Consider the following 19,746-nt stretch of genomic DNA (forward strand, 5'->3'; position numbering starts at 1 on the left):
GGTACTAGGATTTTGGAGTAGTAGTGAGGGAAATTGTGGGATCTGTCAATATGTAACCGATCTGTTGGAACTGCTGAAATAGTGGGAAGGTAATGTTGGGGGGCAGCAGTGCTGCAGCGTAGTACTGGATCGCAAGAGACGGGTGCAGGAAGAATGGATGATAGATCATTGAAACCAGGAGCAGTGTATTTTCAGAATAGTGATTAAGAAAAATGCATAAGCTTGTTCAAGCCCAGCAAAAGGTAACCAGGTATAAGTTGGTTATCGAGCTTACTGCACATTTAATTCTGATTGCTAGGTAATAAGTGAAAGCATAAAGAGAACAAAGTACAGCACTCGAATAGGCCCGTTGGCCCTCCAAGCCTGTGCCGATCATGATGCCCTAACTAAACTTTTTTAAAAAAAACCTTCTGCCCTTGCTTGGTCTGTATCCCTCTATTCCCTCCCTATTCATGTTCCCATCCAGATGCTGCTTAAATGTTGCTAACGTGCCTGCTTCCACCACCCTCAGGCACCCACCACTCTACGTGAAAAATTTCCTTCCACACATCTCCCTTCAACCTGTGCACCCCCCCCCCCCCTTCAAAATCTCTTCATAGCCAACACCCCAAGACCAGGCAACATCCTGGTGAATCATCTTTGCACTCTCTCCAAAGCTTCCATGTCCTTCTGGTAGTGTGGTGACCAGAACTGCGCACAGTACTCCAAATGCGGCCTAACCAAGGTTTTATATAGCTGCAACATGATCTTCCAACTGTTGTACTTAGTGCCCCGGCTGATGAAGGCAAGCATACCATATGCCTTCTTAATCACCTTGGCCTACCTGTGTTGCCAGTTTTAGGGAACTGTGGACCTGCACGCCCAGATCCCTCTGTTAATGTTCTCAAGGGTTCTGCCATTTACAGTATAATTCACGCCTAAATTTGATCCTCCAAAATGCACCACCTCGCATTTGTTCGAATTAAACTCCATCTGGCATTTGTGCCCAAGTCTCCAATCTATCTATATCTTGTATTATCTGACAATCCCCAGCACTATCAGCAACTCCACCAATCTTCGTGTCATCTGCAAACTTACTAATCAGACCACCGATGTTTTCCTCCAGATCATTTATATACACTACAAACAACAGAGGTCCCAGCACTGATCCCTGCGGAACACCACTAGCTACAGATCTCCATTCTGAATACATCCTTCCACTGCTCCTCTGTCTTCTATAACCAGGATGTGGAGATGCCGGCGTTGGACTGGGGTAAACACAGTAAGAGTTTTAACAACACCAGGTTAAAGTCCAACAGGTTTATTTGGTAGCAAATGACATTAGCTTTCGGAGCGCTGCTCCTTCGTCAGATGGAGTGGATATCTGCTCTCAAACAGGGCATACAGAGACACAAAACCAAGTTACAGAATACTGATTAGAATGCGAATCTCTAGAGCCAACCAGGTCTTAAAGATACAGACAATGTGAGTGGAGGGAGCATTAAGCACAGGTTAAAGAGATGTGTCTGTGCCCCTCATAATTTTGTAGACCTCTATCAGGTCTCCGTCTTTCCAGTGAAAACAATCCTAGTTTATTCAATCTCTCTTCATAGCCAACACCCCCAAGATCCTGGTGAATCTTCTTTGCACTCTCTCCAAAGCTTCCATGTCCTTCTGGTAGTGTGGTGACCAGAACTGCACACAGTACTCCAAATGCGTCCTAACCAAGGTTTTATATAGCTGCAACCTGTGCTTAATGCTCCCTCCACTCACATTGTCTGTATCTTTAAGACCTGGTTGGCTGTAGAGATTTGCATTCTAATCAGTATTCTGTAACTTGATTTTGTGTCTCTGTATGCCCTGTTTGAGAGCAGATATCCACTCCATCTGACAAAGGAGCAGATGGCATTTGTTACCAAATAAACCTGTTGGACTTTAACCTGGTGTTGTTAAAACTCTCTCGAGAACCAAGCCAGTTCTGTGTCCATCAAGCCATGATGTGGAGATGCTGGCATTGGACTGAGGTGGGCACAGTAACAAGTCTGTCAATACCAGGTTAAAGTCCAACAGGTTTATTTGATATCACGAGCTTTTGGAGCGCTGCTCCTTCATCACGTGAGTGATGAAGGAGAAGCCAACCTGTTGGAGTACAACAGTTGGACTTTAACCTGGTGTTGTGCGACAGCTTTCTGAAAACACAGGTAACACCTTGAATGTTTCCTTATAACTGTTGTAGTATTAATGATTTGTTGCAAGCTTCATTAGGAAAATGATTTGAGATGATTTGCAGCAATTTAATTGGCTCCCTTTCTGTTTCAAGTATTAGTTTGCTGACTAATTTTTGATTAGAAGTTTTGTTTAAAATCAACTTATCTTCAGCCCTACTTATGCTCTGTTCAATTGTGATTTGTTGCTTTATGAACATAAGCCAATCAAGCACAATTATGACATGAAAATTTGAAAGTAACACTCGATACTGAAGATTGAGTAACTAGATACTAGACTATATACACATTGCGCAGTATTTCTTTGAATCATCATTCTTGCTTCCTGTAACAGTCAAGTGATTTCTGTCACACTTAAATTTGCCATTTGCTTATATGAATTTTCTGATCACTATTCCCAGCTCCATCTCTGAGACTGTTATATTGTACATATAAACACTGCTTCAAATTATGCTCTCATGCATCAGTGAAAACAATATTGAACACAAATGTTCTTGCATCCATTTTTTAAGTGCACCGAAAGTCACCAGAATTGGTGTTTTTAAAAAGAACATCAAAACAAGGTTAAATATCTTTTTCAACTTGTGACAAAGTGCAAGTTACTATATTCATGGTGTGTTTAAATATGCCGTGCTGTGTCCATGTCCAATTAATCTACACTTTGGAACTATTCATAATGTGCTCCCAGTGCTCTCACAAGCTTTATTTACTGGTATGTCACTTTCTGTGTCTGCGAGGTAACCAGTATAATGAAGATGAAAATTGCAGAAAGACTACCATTATTCAAGTTGAGAAGATTATTCTGAATTCAAACCCTTGATTAAGCAGAAGCCTTGCATAATTATCCAAATATACACTCGGATAATAGTGCAAAGGTCAATTTTCCACTTTGTTGACTAGATGCCAATATGCAGCTTAACAAGAACTGCAGCTAGTTTTGAAGCGCAAGACTTAAACACTGCATCCAAAATGTTGTTGGGGGACCTGTAGGCTTAACTGTAGTAAGAAGTTTAACAACACCAGGTTAAAGTCCAACAGGTTTATTTGGTAGCAAAAGCCACAAAAGTGTGGCTTTTGCTACCAAATAAACCTGTTGGACTTTAACCTGGTGTTGTTAAATTTCTTACTGTGTTTACCCCAGTCCAATGCCGGCATCTCCACATCATGGCTTAATTGTATGCAGTGTGCTCCATTTTTCTTGACCTTTTGGACTTCGTTTCAGGGAATGGAGAACATTTTGGTAGTAATTATAACTTGGCAAAATTCAGCATGTTATGGAAAAAGATAAAAGGTAGATCAGGGGTAAAAGTTCTCAATTAGGGGATGGGCAATTTTACTTAGTTGAGTCGCAAAAGTGAGCTGGAAACTGATTTATCTTCAAAACATTGTCAGCGAAGTGGCATGAATCAAGAGGAGTGGTGAGGGGGCAGAACAAACATATTGCCACAAAGAAAAAGGGTGAGACTTTTGATTCTAGAGCTTTCTGGATGTCTATCTACCTCCTTTGACACAGGTTTTGGCCATCTGTCCTAATATCTCCTTACGTGGCTCTGTGTCAGACTTTGTTTTATAATGCTCCTGTGAAGCACAGACCTTTACATTAAAGGTGTAATTATAAATACAAGTTGTTGTAGTAATGTTGTCATTGTTTCAGAAATATTGGTGATAATTGTGCCATCGTTTAAAAAGTGAAAAGGGGATAGATGGAGTAACTGCAGGCCAGTCAGCCTAACCTTGGCAGTGGAAATTATTGGCTAACAATTCTGAGAGGCAGTATTAATTGTCATCTTGAAATGCATGGATTAATCAAAGATTGCCAACATGGATTTATTATTGGAAGGTTGTGTCTAACTAACCTGATTGAATTTTTTGGAAAGGTTGATGAAGATATTGCATTTGATGTACATGGATTTTAGCAAAGTTACACCATTCAGAAACCGTGTTAGTTTTCACATAACAATGCACAGCTCTACCTCACCATCACCACCTCGCTTGAAATGTTGCAAAATTAGCAGACTGTTTGTCTGACATGTAGTACTGGATGAGCTGATATCTTCACTTCAGTATTGGGATTAAACCGTTGTATTTGGGCCCTAATAAAACGCTCTTCTCGAGCTGCTGACTATCCCTCAACCCGGCAGCTAATTTGAAGAGGAGTCTCTGAACATATCCATGGTAGCACCATGATTTCCACTTATGTAACAGTGCCTGGTTCAACCCCACCTCGATTCATCTGCTGCTGAAACCCCATCCATATCTTTTTTTTAATGTTTTGATTTCCTATCTGTATTAGACCTTCCAAAATGCATTACCTCACATTTGTCCAGATTAAACTCCATCTGCCATCTCTCTACCCAAGTCTCCAACTGATCTATATCCTGCTGTATCCTCTGATGGTCCTCATCGCTATCCGCAAAGCCACCAACCTTTGTGTCATCCGCAAACTTACGAATCAAACCAGTTGCATTTTCCTCCAAATCTTTACAAGCAACAAAGGTCCCAGCACTGATCTCTGAGGAACGCCACTTGTCACAGCACTCCATTCAGAAATCCACCCTTCCACTGCTACCCTCTGTCTTCTATGACCGAGCCAGTTCTGTAACTACCTTGCCAGCTCACCTCTGATCCCATGCGACTTCACCTTCTGCACCAGTCTGCCATGAGGGATCTTGTCAAAGGCCTTACTGAAGTCCATGTAGACAACATCCACTGCCCTATCTTCATCACTTCCTCAAAAAACTCGATCAAGTTTGTGAGACATGACCTCCCCTTCACAAAACCATGTTGCCTCTCTCTAATACATCCACTTATTTCCAAGTGAGAATAAATCCTGTCTCGAATAATCCTCTCCAATAATTTCCCTACCACTGATGTAAGGCTCACTAGCCTGTAATTACCTGGATTATTCTTCTACCCTTCTTAAACAAAGGAACATCACTGGCTATTCTCCAATCCTTTGGACCTCCCCTGTAGCCAGTGAGGATACAAAGATTTCTCCCAAGGCCCCTCCCTTGCCCCCCAGTATTCTGGGGTATATCCCATCAGGCCCTGGGGACTTGTCTACCTTAATGTTTCTCAAGAACCCCAATACCACCTCCTTTTTGATCTCAACATGATTCAGACTAACTACACACCCTTTCCCAGACTCCTCATCCACCAAGTCCTTCTCTTTGCTGAATACTGACGCAAAGTGCTCATTTAATACCTCACCCACTTCCTCTGGCTCCACGCATAGATTCCCTCCCTTGTCCTTGAGTGGGCCAACCCTCTCCCTGGCTACCCTCTTGCTCTTTATATATGTATAAAAAACCTTGATTTTCCTTAATCCTGCTAGCCAAGGCTTTTTCGTGACCCCTTTTAGTCCTCCTTACTCCTTGCTTAAGTTTCTTTCTACTTTCCTTGTATTCCACACTTGCTTTGTGTGTTCCCAGCTTCCTAGCTTTGACAAATGCTTCCTTTTTCTCTCTGACTAGGCTCACAATATCTCTTGTTATCCAAGGTTCCCAAAACTTGCCATACTTATCCTTCATCCTTACAGGAATGTGCCAGTCCTGAATCCTTATCAATTTACACTTGAAAGCTTCCCACATGACAGATGTTGATTTGCTCTCAAACATCTGTCCCCAATCTACATTCTTCAGTTCCTGCCTAATATTGTTGTAATTAGCCTTTCCCCAATTTAGCACCTTAACTTGAGGACTACACTTATCTTTATCCATCAGTACCTTAAAGTTTACTGAATTGTGGTCACTGTTCCCGAGCTGCTCCCCTATTGAAACATCGGCCACCTGGCTGGGCTCATTCCCCAATACCAGGTCCAGTATGGCCCCTTCCCTAATTGGACTATCTACATACTGTTTCAAGAAGCCCTCCTGGATGCTCCTTACAAACTCTGCCCCATCCACGCCCCTAGCAGTAAGTGAGTTCCAGTCGATATAGGGGAAGTTAAAATCTCCCACCACAACAACCCTGTAACTTTTACACCTTGCCAAAATTTGCCTACATACCTGTTCCTCTGTCTCCCGCTGGCAGTTGGGCAGCCTATAGTAAACCCCCAATATTGTGACTACACCCTTCCTATTCCTGAGCTCTACCCATATTGCCTCGCTGTATGAGCCCTCCGTGGTGTCCTTCTGCACTACAGCTGTAATATTCTCCTTAACCAGTCGTGCAACTCCCCCACCCCTTTTATATCCCCCTCTATCCTGCCTGAAACATCTGTATCCTGGGATGTTAAGCTGCCAATCCTGTCCTTCCCTTAACCAAGTCTCTGTAATAGCAACAACATCATAGTTCCAACAGGCTTCCTTCCCTAAAGGACATCAGTGAGCTAGATAGCTTTTTATTAGAGTTACACAATTAACTTAATTTAAATTAGCAAGATGCTTTGGTGGGATTTGAACTCATGTCTTGGATTATTGGTCCAAACTTCTGGATTAATAGTCCAGTGATTTAATCACTGTGCTACTGTACCCGCTAAATGCAAGTTTTATAAATTTGTTATTGCACGGCTTAGTAGAGGACTCTTGATAGTCAAGGAAGATCAAAGGAATGCAATTTCAGTTGGGAAGCAGAAAAATTGTAATCGTTGCACTCTGGGGGGTCTGTTAAACCATGGGAAGTTGTGGTTGAGTAGTGAGAAATTTTCTAATGCTTTCCAATTTTGTTTTGAGGCTGGTCAGAAGCTGGTTTATTTTTGTAATTTCATTTTGTGTGCACTGTTTTCTAAGAATATCTGTCTTCTGAGAATATACTCATTGCACAGAAAATAGTAATGAATATAAATGCACTGCACAAAGCTCCTCATCATTGAGACATAATGTGGAATCCATCTGGATTTGATTTTTTGTTTTAATAAGACTGTAAGATCAGCCCTTCGAGCTTACTCTGCCATTCAATAGGATCATGGATGAACCAACATTCCTCATGTCCATTTTCCTGCCTTTTCCCTGTAACCCTTGATTCCCTTACTGATCTAAAATCTATCTAACTCCGCTTTAAATATTCACAAGGACTCTGCTGCAGAGAGCAAGGAGTTCCAAAGACACTCACCCCTCAGAAGAAATTCCTCCTCATCTCAGTCAGGCGCCCCTTTATTCTGAGACTATGCCCTCTGATGCTAGACTCTTTCATGAGGGGAAGCATCCTCTCAGCAATTGTCCTGTCAAGCCCTATAGGAATCCTATGTTTCAATGAAACCACCTCTCATTCTTCTAAATTCCAATGAGTAGAGTTCCGACCTGTTTAATCATTCCTCATAAGACAATCCCTTCAACCAGGGATCATCCCAGTGAGCCTTCTCTGAACTGCCTCCAGTGAAATATCTTTCCTTAAATAAGGGACCAAAACTGCTCAGTATCCCGATGTGGTCTCACCACTACCTTGCACAGTTGCAACAAGACTTCCCGACTCTTATACTCCAACCCTCTTGAAATAAGGACAAACATTCCATTACCCTTCCTGATTAACTGCTGAACCTGTGTGCTAGCTTTGTTTTGTGCACAAGTACCTCCAAGTCGACTTTGTTGCAGCTTATTGTAGTTTTACTCCATTTAAATAATACTGTACTTTTGTTCTCTCTTCCAAAAGAACAACTTCACATTTTCCCACATTATATGCCATTTGTAAACTGTTTGTATATCTCTCCCCACTTGTCTTTCCACCTATTTTTGTGTCTTCTGCAAATTTGGCTACAGTACATTTGTTTCCTTCCTTCAAGTCATTAATATGTTGCAGTCCCAGCACTGATCCCTGTGAAAACTCCATTGGTTACAGGTCACCAACCTGAAAAAGCCCCACTCTCTATTTCTTACCCACTCTCTATTTCTTACCCATTAGCCAATTCTTTACCTATGCCAATATATTACCTCCAACACCATGGACTCTTACCTTATGACTTAACCTTTTGTGAGGTGTTGAACATCTTGTGGAAGTCCAAATACAACACATCTACTGGTTCCCCTCTATCCACTCTGGTTGAGACTTCCTTGCAAAATTAAAATAAAATAGTCAGACGCTATTTCTCTTTCATGAAGTCATGCTGACTCTGCTTGATTAGATTTTATTTTCCAAAGGTGCTGCGATTACTTAATGCAATAAGTGTACTGTTTTTGGAATATTAAGTTAATGTGTGATGTGTAAAGTATGAACCTAATGTGTTTTGGGGTGGGGGAGGAAAAGAAGTTTCCAACCTCCAACTGTGCAGTTTAATAAAAGATAATGGCAAGGACAGGTCAAGTTCAACAAGCAAATGTTAGTTGGCTAATCTACTACCCCATTTTTCCATAAACTCCACTCTTAAATAATTATGAAATTGCTTTTTTCAAATTTTTAACAGTCATCCAACTTATAAAGCAATAAACTATTTACGGGGCAGTGATCATGTCTGAGTGCTGTATATGGTGTGGTAACCGGTCGTAAATGTCAAAGCAAAGGAAAGACTTAACAAGCAAATGTTCATTGCTCCTTGGTTAAATCACTCCCTCTTGTGCGCGCTCGGTCTCCTTGTGCCTGGCCCTGCTTCTGACTCCCTCCAACCAGCAGGAGAAAAGCTTTCAGTTGACTAATAATTATGAATCCGCTGCATGGCATTTTGGTTTTACCAAAAGACTACCTATATAATTTACAGAATAGTGACCTTTCCTTCAACTATTGTTACCTCAGATTCATTCTATTCAAATTTTTGTAATCTTTTTAGGAAGTTCTGTGCTGTCTTAATGTGGCCTTAATTATTTAGCCGCCAATGCAAAAAAGAACCTCCGACGTACGTTTAGTAAATAACATCAATATCTTGAACTGCATAAGAGTTGTATGGTGAGAGGCATAGGACAGGGAGGTTTTTGGGAACTAAGTTAAATCTAGTCGTAGCCCTGGGGCAGAAAGGTACGTTTAAGCATTGTATGTCAGACGTATTCTACATGAAATGGATTTTGACTGGCCCACTACGCAAAACTACTCACAATCAGTAAGGATAGGCAACAACACCACCTCCATGATCATCCCCACAAGGCTGTGTTCTCAGGCCCTTACTATACTCATACACCTATGACTGTGTGGTCAAATTCCCCTCCAATGTGATTTTCAAGTTTGCTGACACCACCACCGTAGTGGGTCGGATCTCAAACAATGATGAGACAGAGTACAGGAATGAGATAGAGAATCTGGTGAACTGGTGCAACAACAATATTCTCTTCCTCAATGTCAACAAAACGAAAGAGATTGTCGACTTCAGGAAGCGTAAAGGAGAACATGCCCCTGTCTACATCAATGGGGACAAAGTAGAAAGGGTCGAGAGCTTCGTGTTTTTAGGTGTCCGGATCACCGACAACCTGCCCTGGTCCCCCCCATGCTGATGCTATAGTTAAGAAAGCCCACCTTCTTTCTTAGAAGACTAAGGAAATTTGGCATGTCAGCTATGACTTTTACAGATGCACCATAGAAAGCATTCTTTCTGGTTGTATCACAGCTTGGTATGGCTCCTGCTCTGCCCAAGACTGCAAGGAACTACAAAAGGTCATGAATGTAGCCCAATCCATCATGTAAACCAGCCTCCCATCCATTGACTCTGTCTACACTTCCTGCTGTCTCGGCAAAGCAGCCAGTATAATTAAGGACCCCACGTACCCCGGACATTCTCTCTCCCACCTTCTTCCTTCGGGCAAAAGATACAGACGTCTGAGGTCACGAACCAACCGACTCGAGAACAGCTTCCTCCCTGCTGCTGTCAGACTTGATACCTTGCATTAAGTTGATCTTTCTCTACATCCTAGCTATGACTGTAACACTACATTCTGCACTCTTGTTTCCTTCTCTATGAATGGTATGTTTTGTCTGTATAGCGTGTAAAAAAAAAACTTTTCACTGTGACAATAAATCAAAAATTAGCATCAATTGTATCAATTTGGCAATTTTGCTCAGAGGCTCCTGTAAGAAATGGAAAAGACATTTCACTGGTGGAGTAAGTGATGCTGTTCTGAGACTGAACAACAATGTTGGGACAAGAGTAGAGGACGTATTACTTTTAGTTGTGCTTTATCTAACCTGGAATTACTTGATTGTTTCAAATATTCAATTCTGTCACAAACAGCAGAATTTTCATATCAGTTCAGCAAAAAATTTGCTTTTGAGCTCGGGCTGGCAACTTTTCCAAGCTCATCAGTTTTGTGACCTTTTGTTTAAAACTAGGATTCTTTGGCTGTGTAAATTTTATCAGCAACATATACCTTGCTCAGTTTCTATCTTCCAGAGTTGTCTTTCTCACATAGAAACTAAATAAGAGGTATAGGCATAGTTTCAGTTAATACTAAATTAAAACTAAATAACGCCAGTGTGTCTTACTCAATTTGTGAGACTTGAGTCAATATATTCAAACGCAGTTGATGTAAAATCAGTTCCAAATGTCAAATTGTTGCCCTAATATATGGGGCAGTGATTTTTAAACTGTTACTTGTGCCTACATTTGGATACTGAGTTTTGAATGCAGGGTCACAATTGAAACTTGAGCTTTCCAATATGGTGAGATGGTGAAACTTGGTGTGCAAACAATCAATGTTTTAATGGACGCCTTTGTATTATAAGCATCCACTTGCCATTTTTTTTTAGCTAAACACATCTTTATCAAATACTTGCGTACTTGCATAACTTTACAATTGCATTTGACTGTGAAACGGAGGTTGTGAAAGGTACTGCTGCATTAATGCAAGATTGTTTTGCATTTCCAACCATTTTCAATTTAAGAGCCTTTTTATTGTAATCGTTATGTCAGTGATTCATATTGTCCTGTGCAGTACCACTTCCCAATGATTGTTTTGTTCCTCTTTTATTACTTCACTTCCTGTATTAAGAAGTGCTGCTTGACCTGGAGCGATGGGGGAGAGAGGAGGGGGTGAGGTCAGGCAAAAGTAAGAGTTGCGGCTGTTGGGGTAGTAGCATGGTGTTTATTTGAATGATATGCAACAAGAATGAGAGATATGGGGATTCAAACCTGTATTATTTGAATTTGAGGCAAATGAGCCAGTTTAATTTTTAGAACCTCAAAGACTCAAAACGAGTGCTGGATTTCCAAAGTGTCACTTTTCCACTTGCATATCTGGTTGTTTGGCCTAAGTCCAAAATATTGTTTTGCCATGGGAAACAAAAAATACCTCTGATTAGCATAATAACAGTTGTCTGTCTAAGATCTCAAAAAATATCACCTGTGGCAATTGAGGGATATTCTTGAAGCATTATAGTATACACAAAGGCCATTTGATTACAGTTAAACAAAATCTGCCAAAATTGCATCCACAGGCAACTGTGGTCATGCACTGCAAATGTTTTATTAGGATTCAGTTTATAATATTCTAAATGTGGGTTCTTTTCCCTGGGGAAAATCAAATTTTGATGGACTAAATTATTTTATTTTGGCATTTGCTTTTTAAATTCTGTTTATCTTTGTGCTAAATCTGTCACTAAATTTTCATTTTGCTTCTGAGTTCCATCTGTTTCTGTAGGAATGTCACAAGGATTAAATATGTTCATACTATTCAAAGTTATAATATGAGAATCTAAAGGCTTTATAAGATGACTTGTATCATATGGTCCACTTTTAATCACGTCAAGTCACCAGTTAATTTCTTTAAGTGTCTTTTTTTGTTGCGACTGAAAAATATAATTGCTCTCTCAGGATATCTAGAATTGTGTGTTGCATACGCTAGCCTTGGCGCTAGCTGTACTCACTGATAATTTTATGACAATTAATTTTGTATTTGTATTGTAGCCAACAGGCTCTACATTGTTCACATCAGTCAATTTCTTCAATTTTAATGGCTTCTTTGATGTATATTTCTCCCGTACAAGAGAGCATTCTGATTCTACAGAGCTCCTGCCCTAACAAAGATTGTGTTTAAAGATTGCTGTGCATGAAAGATGCCACTCTTCCCTGCAACCCCCCCCACTTGTGATGCTTAAGTTCTAGGCCTGAATTTCTACTTGCTTGTCACTTTTGTAGGTGTAATTCTGACAAAATCGATGTGTATGTGCAGAAGATTGCAGAATTGTAAAAATAAATCAAGTTTCCATGACCTCTTGTACTAGTATAAGGAATGTCGTTCTAGAAGCAGCCTCTTCCACAAAATTGGCCAAGCCCCTAGATGAATTAATCATTGGGAGGTTCCATTAATTGCACTTGTTTTCTGGGCCTTTAAGGTTCAGAAAATAAAACTGATCCATTTGGGTGCAAGAACAATGATAGAAGCGTTTTTAAAAAGAATGAATATAAGGTGTTATAAATTTATTAAATCTTATTATTGTAGACAAATAATTAGGGATAGTTCCCTTTTAAGTAAGACTTTCACTTGTGTAGCACCTCTCACAACCACTGTCTCAGTGCATTGCAGCCAGTGTAAAGGTAAAGTCACCATGGTCCCAGATGATTATAGGCTTCTCTCCCCTTTGAGGGGGAGAACTGACTGGTAGTGATTTAACCTGATGATCACCACACCTCCAATGAGGAGCAAGGTTGAGAAGGCGGGCCTTCATGAACAACCTCAGCTGGTATGGGAATTGAACCCGTGCTCTTGGCATCATACTTTTGAGGTACAAATCACTGTTGTAATATAAGAAAAGCGGCAGCCAATCTTGTGTAAACCAAGCTCTCACAAAGAGCAATGTAGTAATGATCAGATAATCTGTTTTTGGGGTTTTGGTTGAGGGCGGCATTTTGGTTAGGACATGGTGGATGACTCCCCTGCTTCTCTGTGAAATAGTGCCGTGGGCTCTCTTGCGTCACCTCAACGGGTTAATGGGGCCTCTCGGTTTAACATCTCAGCCAAAAGATGCATCTCTGACAGTGCAGCACTCCCTCAGTACCACATTGAAGTGTGAGCCTTGATTTTTGTGTTCAAGATCTGAAGTGAGACTTAAACTCTCAACCTTCTGATTCAGGCAAGAATGCTGCTGACACAAGCGTCATTTTCAGTAATTTACAATCGAGTTGGTCACCGATGGTGGATTGACATTGATTTAACATTATTTATCTACTTGCTTTCCAGCTGTATTAATCAAACTGCATCTAGTTTCCACTTGTAAATGTGTCAAGGCATTTTATTAGAAAAATTACTTAGCCATCTTTTACAATGCTGTGCAGTTGCAGTGGTTCATGACAGATTTTTGCAATTGGTGATCTGCAAATTCGTTCAAATTGAAGCTGTGGGAGGGGATAAACAGTTTTCAAATGGGTGCAATTTTGGGCCCAGTTTGTGCCTCTTTTGTGAAAACTCTATCTCAAGTATAAATGCTTTCTGATAGACTAAAATTAATGTATTTTGCAGCTGCTCACAGTAATAGGCTGCAATGATTGAAGTGACAATTAGAACATAGAAAAAATACAGCACAAACAGGCCCTTCGGCCCACAAGTTGCGCCGGTCATGTCCCTACCTACCTAGGCTTATATATAGGCTTACCTATAACCCTCAATCCTATTAAGTCCCATGTATCTCATCCAGAAGTCTCTTAAAAGACCCTATCGAGTTTGCCTCCACCATCACTGACGGCAGCCGATTCCACTCACCCACCACCCTCTGAGTGAAAAACTTACCCCTGACATCTCCTCTGTACCTACTCCACAGCACCTTAAACCTGTGTCCTCTCGTAGCAGCCATTTCAGCCCTGGGAAAAAGCCTCCGAGAATCCACGCAATTGATTTGTTGTGTTCTGTAGTCTTGCAAAAATACATTTGCAGCGATGTACCCTGAGTTTGCGTAATGAATTTGCATACATGCAAATATATGATGGGTGAATAGCAAACTTATCCTAAGCTAAAAACAATTGTAACAAAGTTGTGGGCTACAAGTATAACCAGACACCTGAAAGCTATTAAAAGTTTGAAATTTAACTTTGTGGTGCTTTAATGGCTGGAGAGAAAATACCTTTTGAGTCACAGAGGAAACTGGAATTTATATAGCTGGTGGCTCACAAATTCAAAGTTGAAAATATTAAAGCTCCTTGCTGATTGAGTTAGTGATTATAAAAAAAAGACTCTGCAACTCATGTATATGTTGTATTTGTTTTACCAGGTATGAGACAGAATGTCGGTAAGCGAAAAGAGCGACACCTTGGTTTATTCCTACGAGTCCTCTGTGCACAGTACCAGTGTTCTACTCAGCCTCAATGATCAAAGAAAGCAAGACCTCTTTTGTGATGTGACGGTGGTTGTGGAAAACAAGTCATTTCGTGCACATCGTTCTGTGCTTGCAGCCTGCAGTGATTATTTTCTGTCAACAGTGGCATGGAAAAAAGATATTGACATGCTTGTTACACTTCCTGAGGAGGTAAAGTGAAGAGTGAATGGGATTTATTTATTGCTGTTCTGATCATTTTGTTAGATGGTTCCCTGTGAATGTTTTCTCTACCTTATTGGCCAGTGCTATCTTCATTTGTTCAGAAATACTGGAGTTGATTTTCTCAGCCTTTGCTTTGGGAGCTGGGCATTCTGCGGGCTGGGAAAAAGAAATGGACGCTGGAGTGACTGAGTTGTAGTCTTTTACACTGTGCTGGAATTCGCTAGGCAGAGTGTGACCTGCAGTTAGAACCGCTGCAGTCCAGACAAGACAATGTTGATAAAGTGGGAGGTTGTATTTTTGGTCTTCTACTTCTTTTCTGGATGCTTTTGTTTCTGGCTGCTCAAACAAAGGAGTGCCCAGAAAAAAAAACTGGAAATAAATCTGACCCTTAATCCCTGATGACTGACTGGAGGGAGGCTACTATTTTTATCCTAGGCATCTATTCATCATTGTCCCTCCCAGAAAGTCTGCAGTTAAATTAGCAACTATATCCAAAATTTCTATCTGCCGCAAGAGAGCCTCAATTTCAGAAGCCTGCAATGCTCTTGAATTCCTACTCCTTCATGGTTGCCCATGACCATCTGAATGCCCTCAAACAGGAAATGCTCCTGGGGCAGATGTAGCACATTTTAGTGTCCCGCTTTTGTTTAAAATCTGTATAGAATTCATAAAACCAGCCTCACAAAGGACAATGGCAAATGATTGAATGGAATAAACTTTATTGTCCACACAAAAGTAGAAATTTATTTGGCTTCACCTCCAGTATAACATAATCGTACAGTCATTAGTTTACCAGAAGGGTTGATGTACGAGGAGAGATTGAACAGTTTGGGCTTGTACTTGGAATTTAAAAGGATGAGAGGGGATCTGATCGAGGTATATAAAATTTTAAAAGGGATTGATAAAGTAAATGTCGACCAAATGTTTCCTCTCATGGGGCAATCTAAAACAAGAGGTCACAGGTATAGGTTGCGAGGTGGTGAAGAAGAATTATTTTTCAGAGGGTGGTGAATTTGTGGAATTCACTGCCCCATAACGTGGTGCAGTCTGAATCATTGAATGGTTTCAAGAGGGATATAGACATATTTTTAATTTGAGAAAAGGAAAGAGGGGTATGATCGGGGAACAGGTGGGGAGGTGGATTTGAGACCAGGGAGAGATCAGCCATGATCTGATTGAAAGGCTCAAAAGGCTGAATTTGCCTACTTCTGCTCTTAATTCCTGTGTTAAAATCAGTGAATATTTCATGTATACCGACATTCATCCATTTGTGTACATGTAACATGCATCCATAATCCATAAATTATGAAATAGAGAAACCATATGTTTATTTTATGAAGAGTTGAGGAGCTTCGGAATTAGACTTCCTGAAGCCTTTTCAATTGTGATTGACATGGAAAGTTTTCTTTATAAACATGTATTCGTCCTCGGTAGAAAATGGTAGATAGAATGTTTAGAATTCCAACAAATATACTTTTGCTTTAGGTACTTGAGGTAATGCTTAAAGCTTTTAACAGCAACAGCTTTTAGTTGTATACTTTTAATGTATTGGAGTGTTATAAACCAAAATTTGACATTGAGCCAGAGGAGAAGATAGGGTGCAAAGATGATTTTGGTCTTCCACTGGAGGACAGCTAGTCTAAGATTGAACATCAGTCCAGCAATCTCTGACCCCCTGAGACATGGGAGCAGGAAAAGGCCATTCAGTCCATAGAGCCTGATCCATCATTCAATACAATCATGACTGATTGCAGTAAGGGAGTGGAGTAGTGGGACTTCAACCCAGATAAATGCGTCGTGGTCCATTTTGGTAGATCAAATGGGATGAAGGAGTACAATATAAAGGGAAAGACTCTTAGTACTGTAGAGGAACAGAAGGACCTTGGGGTCCGGGTCCATAGGACTCTAAAATTGGCCCCGCAGGTGGAGGAGGTGATTAAGAAGGCGTATGGTGTGCTGGCCTTTATCAATCGAGGGATTGAGTTTAGGAGTCCGAGGATAATGATGCAGCTATATAAGACCCTCGTCAGACCCCACTTGGAGTACTGTGCTCAGTTCTGGTCGCCTCACTATAGGAAGGATGTGGAAAAGATTGAAAGGGTGCAGAGGAGATTTACAAGGATGTTGCCTGGATTGAGTGGCATGCCTTATGAGGATAGGCTGAGGGAGCTCGGTCTTTTCTCCTTGGAGAGATGAAGGATGAGAGGAGACCTAATAGAGGTGTATAAGATGTTGAGAGGCATAGATTGGGTGGACTCTGAGGCTTTTCCCCCAAGGTGGAAATGTCTGCTACGAGAGGACACAGGTGCTGGGGGGTAGGTACAGGGGAGATGTTAGGGGTAAGTTTTTCACACAGAGGGTGGTGGGCGAGTGGAATCGGCTGCTGTCAGTGGTGGTGGAGGCGAACTCAATAGGGTCTTTTAAGAGACTCCTGGTTGAGTACATGCAGCTTAATAGGATGGAGGGTTATAGGTAGGTCTAGAAGGTAGGGATGTGTTCGGCACAACTTGTGGGCCGAAGGGCCTGTTTGTGCTGTAGGTTTTCTATGTTCTAAGTGGAGCTGAATTCGTGTGAAGTTGTGCCTTATGATAGCACAACTTTTCTCGTATCATAGATCAGACCACCCTGAGTTGCCATGTTATGGAATTTTTTGGTTCCTTCTCTAGCCCAAAGGACATTGATCACCACCCTCTGAGATTGGATAACTAAACATTGACTATTTTTCTGGTCTACGGTAAATTCAATACATGAATATTTTCCGAAGTTTACTTTTTGTTTCTTTACTACATCTTCATCAACCTCACCTTCAGATTGGAAGTTGTGTTATTGGGAAGTAGCTTGGCTTGGTAGCTATCAAATGCAGATTTGAAAGAACAATGTGTTTTGGTATGAAAGTATTTTACTTGTGAAGTTGAGTGTTAGTGTGTCACTAGAATGTTTTCTGATTACTATTTCAACAGTTGGCAATTGGTATCTGCTAGGATGTTAACTTGTTACTTTCGACTGTGGTATGTAGTTGTCATATTTGGAATTTTTGGCACTTTTCCACAAAATCTGGAAAATTAACATTTATAATGCGTTTAGAATAAAATATTCAGGAAAGGTACCAAGGTAATGGCATAGAAATTGGTGGGAAACAAATGCCAACTTCACTACTCCTACAATTATTAATGTTTTTTAAGAAAACAGTAATTTGTACAAGGAATAAGGGTGACATGAGTTGTGAATCAACACAAATTGTTAGATTATTTATGCTGCTCCACCATTTGCCTTGCAAAATGGAAGCTCAATGTTGACTTTCTCAAGTGTCAATAAAATGTCAGATTTACCCCATAAAAGAAAATTGGAATGGTGAAGTTTCAGTGTTACAGATAGTAAACTGTATCTGGAGGTTTTCTGAATGTACATTTTTATTTTATTCCTTTATCTCTTTACCTCTCCCTCTCTTTCTCTGCACCAATTTTTTCTTTTTCTCTGTGTATCTACTTTGTCTCTGCATTCATTCTATTTCCATGTCCATTGTTTACTGTTACGTTATCTTCAAATTTCATTGGGGCCAATTGTCTGTCTCTTTAATCAATGTGCACGAGGTATCTGCTTATATTTACAGCAGTCCACACTACAGATATAATGCAACTTGAGGTGAAATTTTAAATCCAGTTCCAGCTGCAAATTGTGCTGCTCCAGCAATTTTGGGGCCATTGAATTGTTAAAATGCAAATGAGTTAAACTTTACTCCTTTGCTATAAGTCATAAATAATATCTGAAGAATAACTTGTCCTGGAAGATGCTTTATAATGCCTCAGAACATCCCACAGCAGCTAGTTAAGTACTTTAGAAGTGTACTGTTGTGATGTAATGTAGGACAGTTGATTTTTATCAGTGGTTATCACTGCTGCTTCATGGCGCCAGGGCCAACTCATACAGAAGGTGATCAACCGGGTTCGATTCCCGGTTTGGGTCACTCTGCGGAGTTTGCATGTTCTCCCCGTGTCTACATGGGTTTCCTCTGGGTGCTCCAGTTTCCTCCCACAATCCGAAAGTCGTGCTGGTTAGGTGCATTGGCCGTGCTAAATTTTCCCTCAGTGGACCCAAACAGGCGCCAGAGTGTGGCAACTCGGGGATTTTCGCAGTGATTTAATTGCAGTGTTAATGTAAACCTACGTGTGACACTAATAAATAAACTAAACTAATGCACTCCTATGTTATTAAAATTCCACGGATCCACTTAGTAACTATTTGATAGTTGCAGTTTTCAGGACTGTCACTGGGTGGCAGCATCTATCTGGATCCAATCACTGAGCACAAGGTTTAGTTTGTAAAAACATTGAAATTTCTGGCAGTCTGTTGTGTCTAAACCTGGTTGAGAACCCTTGATGTAGTGATATAGGTTAGTGGTTGTCAAACCTTTTGGTGAAGGATCCCTTTTCAAATGGATTAGTGATTGTCGACCCTCATCCAAATTATAATTTTATATAATAATCATAATATGACTTGCTGTGTATGGAGAACGCATTAGCAATGCTTTTAAGAAAGCAGGTATTTAGTGTACCACCACCTTACTACAGAGTCCATCCATGGTGGGAGCCCAGGTAGGAATATTTGGTGAAAGTAGTGGAAGAGCAGGAGACCCGAGAGAGTATTCGAGGAGCATGGGATAACAGGAGAGCACGGATGACAGAGCAGTCTCTGGCCGCTACTCATTCTTGACTATGGCACCTACCTGTGGCCTGATCCTGTGCTGTGGATCCCAGTTTGAAACATCTGATGTAGGTGACTAGATCATCTGTTTCGGACAGTGGTTCAGGGATAAATGTGGGCCAGGATAACAGGTGAACGTTCTTCCATATATGCCACGGCAGCATTTACGACCTCCTGAGCAAGCAGGCGAGACCTCGGTTAATATCCCATCAGAAAATATGCAATTCGTTGCCCTTGAGGCAGTTGTGGTGGGAAAGAGATCATTGTTCACCTGCTTCTGGAATGTGTTTTTGCAAAGGTCTGGATTTTGAGGTTCGTCCCGAGCAGCTCCATGATGCAGGACTCAGCTCGGAAGACACTCTTTGGCTGCCTGAAACTTGTTGATCATCTTCAGTGCAAGTTGTCCCTAAACGAGTCCTGTAGGCTGGCACATTCTAAGGTCCTGGATTATATAGCTTGGTGCTGCTACTGCAAAATCTCAGTGGGAAAGCTCACTCTTCAGGTCCACCTACCATAGTAT

General features: G+C 40.9%; 1 protein-coding gene across 5 annotated transcripts in view; it reads left to right on the forward strand.

Moving 5' to 3' along the window:
* LOC144506408 (transcription regulator protein BACH1-like) overlaps nucleotides 1–19,746 on the forward strand; it is a 62,670-nt gene that overhangs the window by 24,068 nt on the left and 18,856 nt on the right. For 2 of the 5 annotated variants that reach the window (XM_078232479.1, XM_078232476.1), the window contains one exon: nucleotides 14,259–14,513. In XM_078232479.1, the coding sequence (XP_078088605.1) occupies nucleotides 14,271–14,513 (243 nt within the window). In that variant the 5' untranslated portion in view covers nucleotides 14,259–14,270. Of the gene's footprint in view, nucleotides 1–1,105; nucleotides 1,253–1,272; nucleotides 2,004–2,050; nucleotides 2,181–14,258; nucleotides 14,514–19,746 lie in introns of those variants that run through there. The other 3 variants (XM_078232478.1, XM_078232480.1, XM_078232481.1) reach the window with 3 other exon arrangements.

Source organism: Mustelus asterias, chromosome 17 (assembly GCF_964213995.1).
Source record: "Mustelus asterias chromosome 17, sMusAst1.hap1.1, whole genome shotgun sequence".
Taxonomy (NCBI): Eukaryota; Metazoa; Chordata; class Chondrichthyes; order Carcharhiniformes; family Triakidae; genus Mustelus; species Mustelus asterias.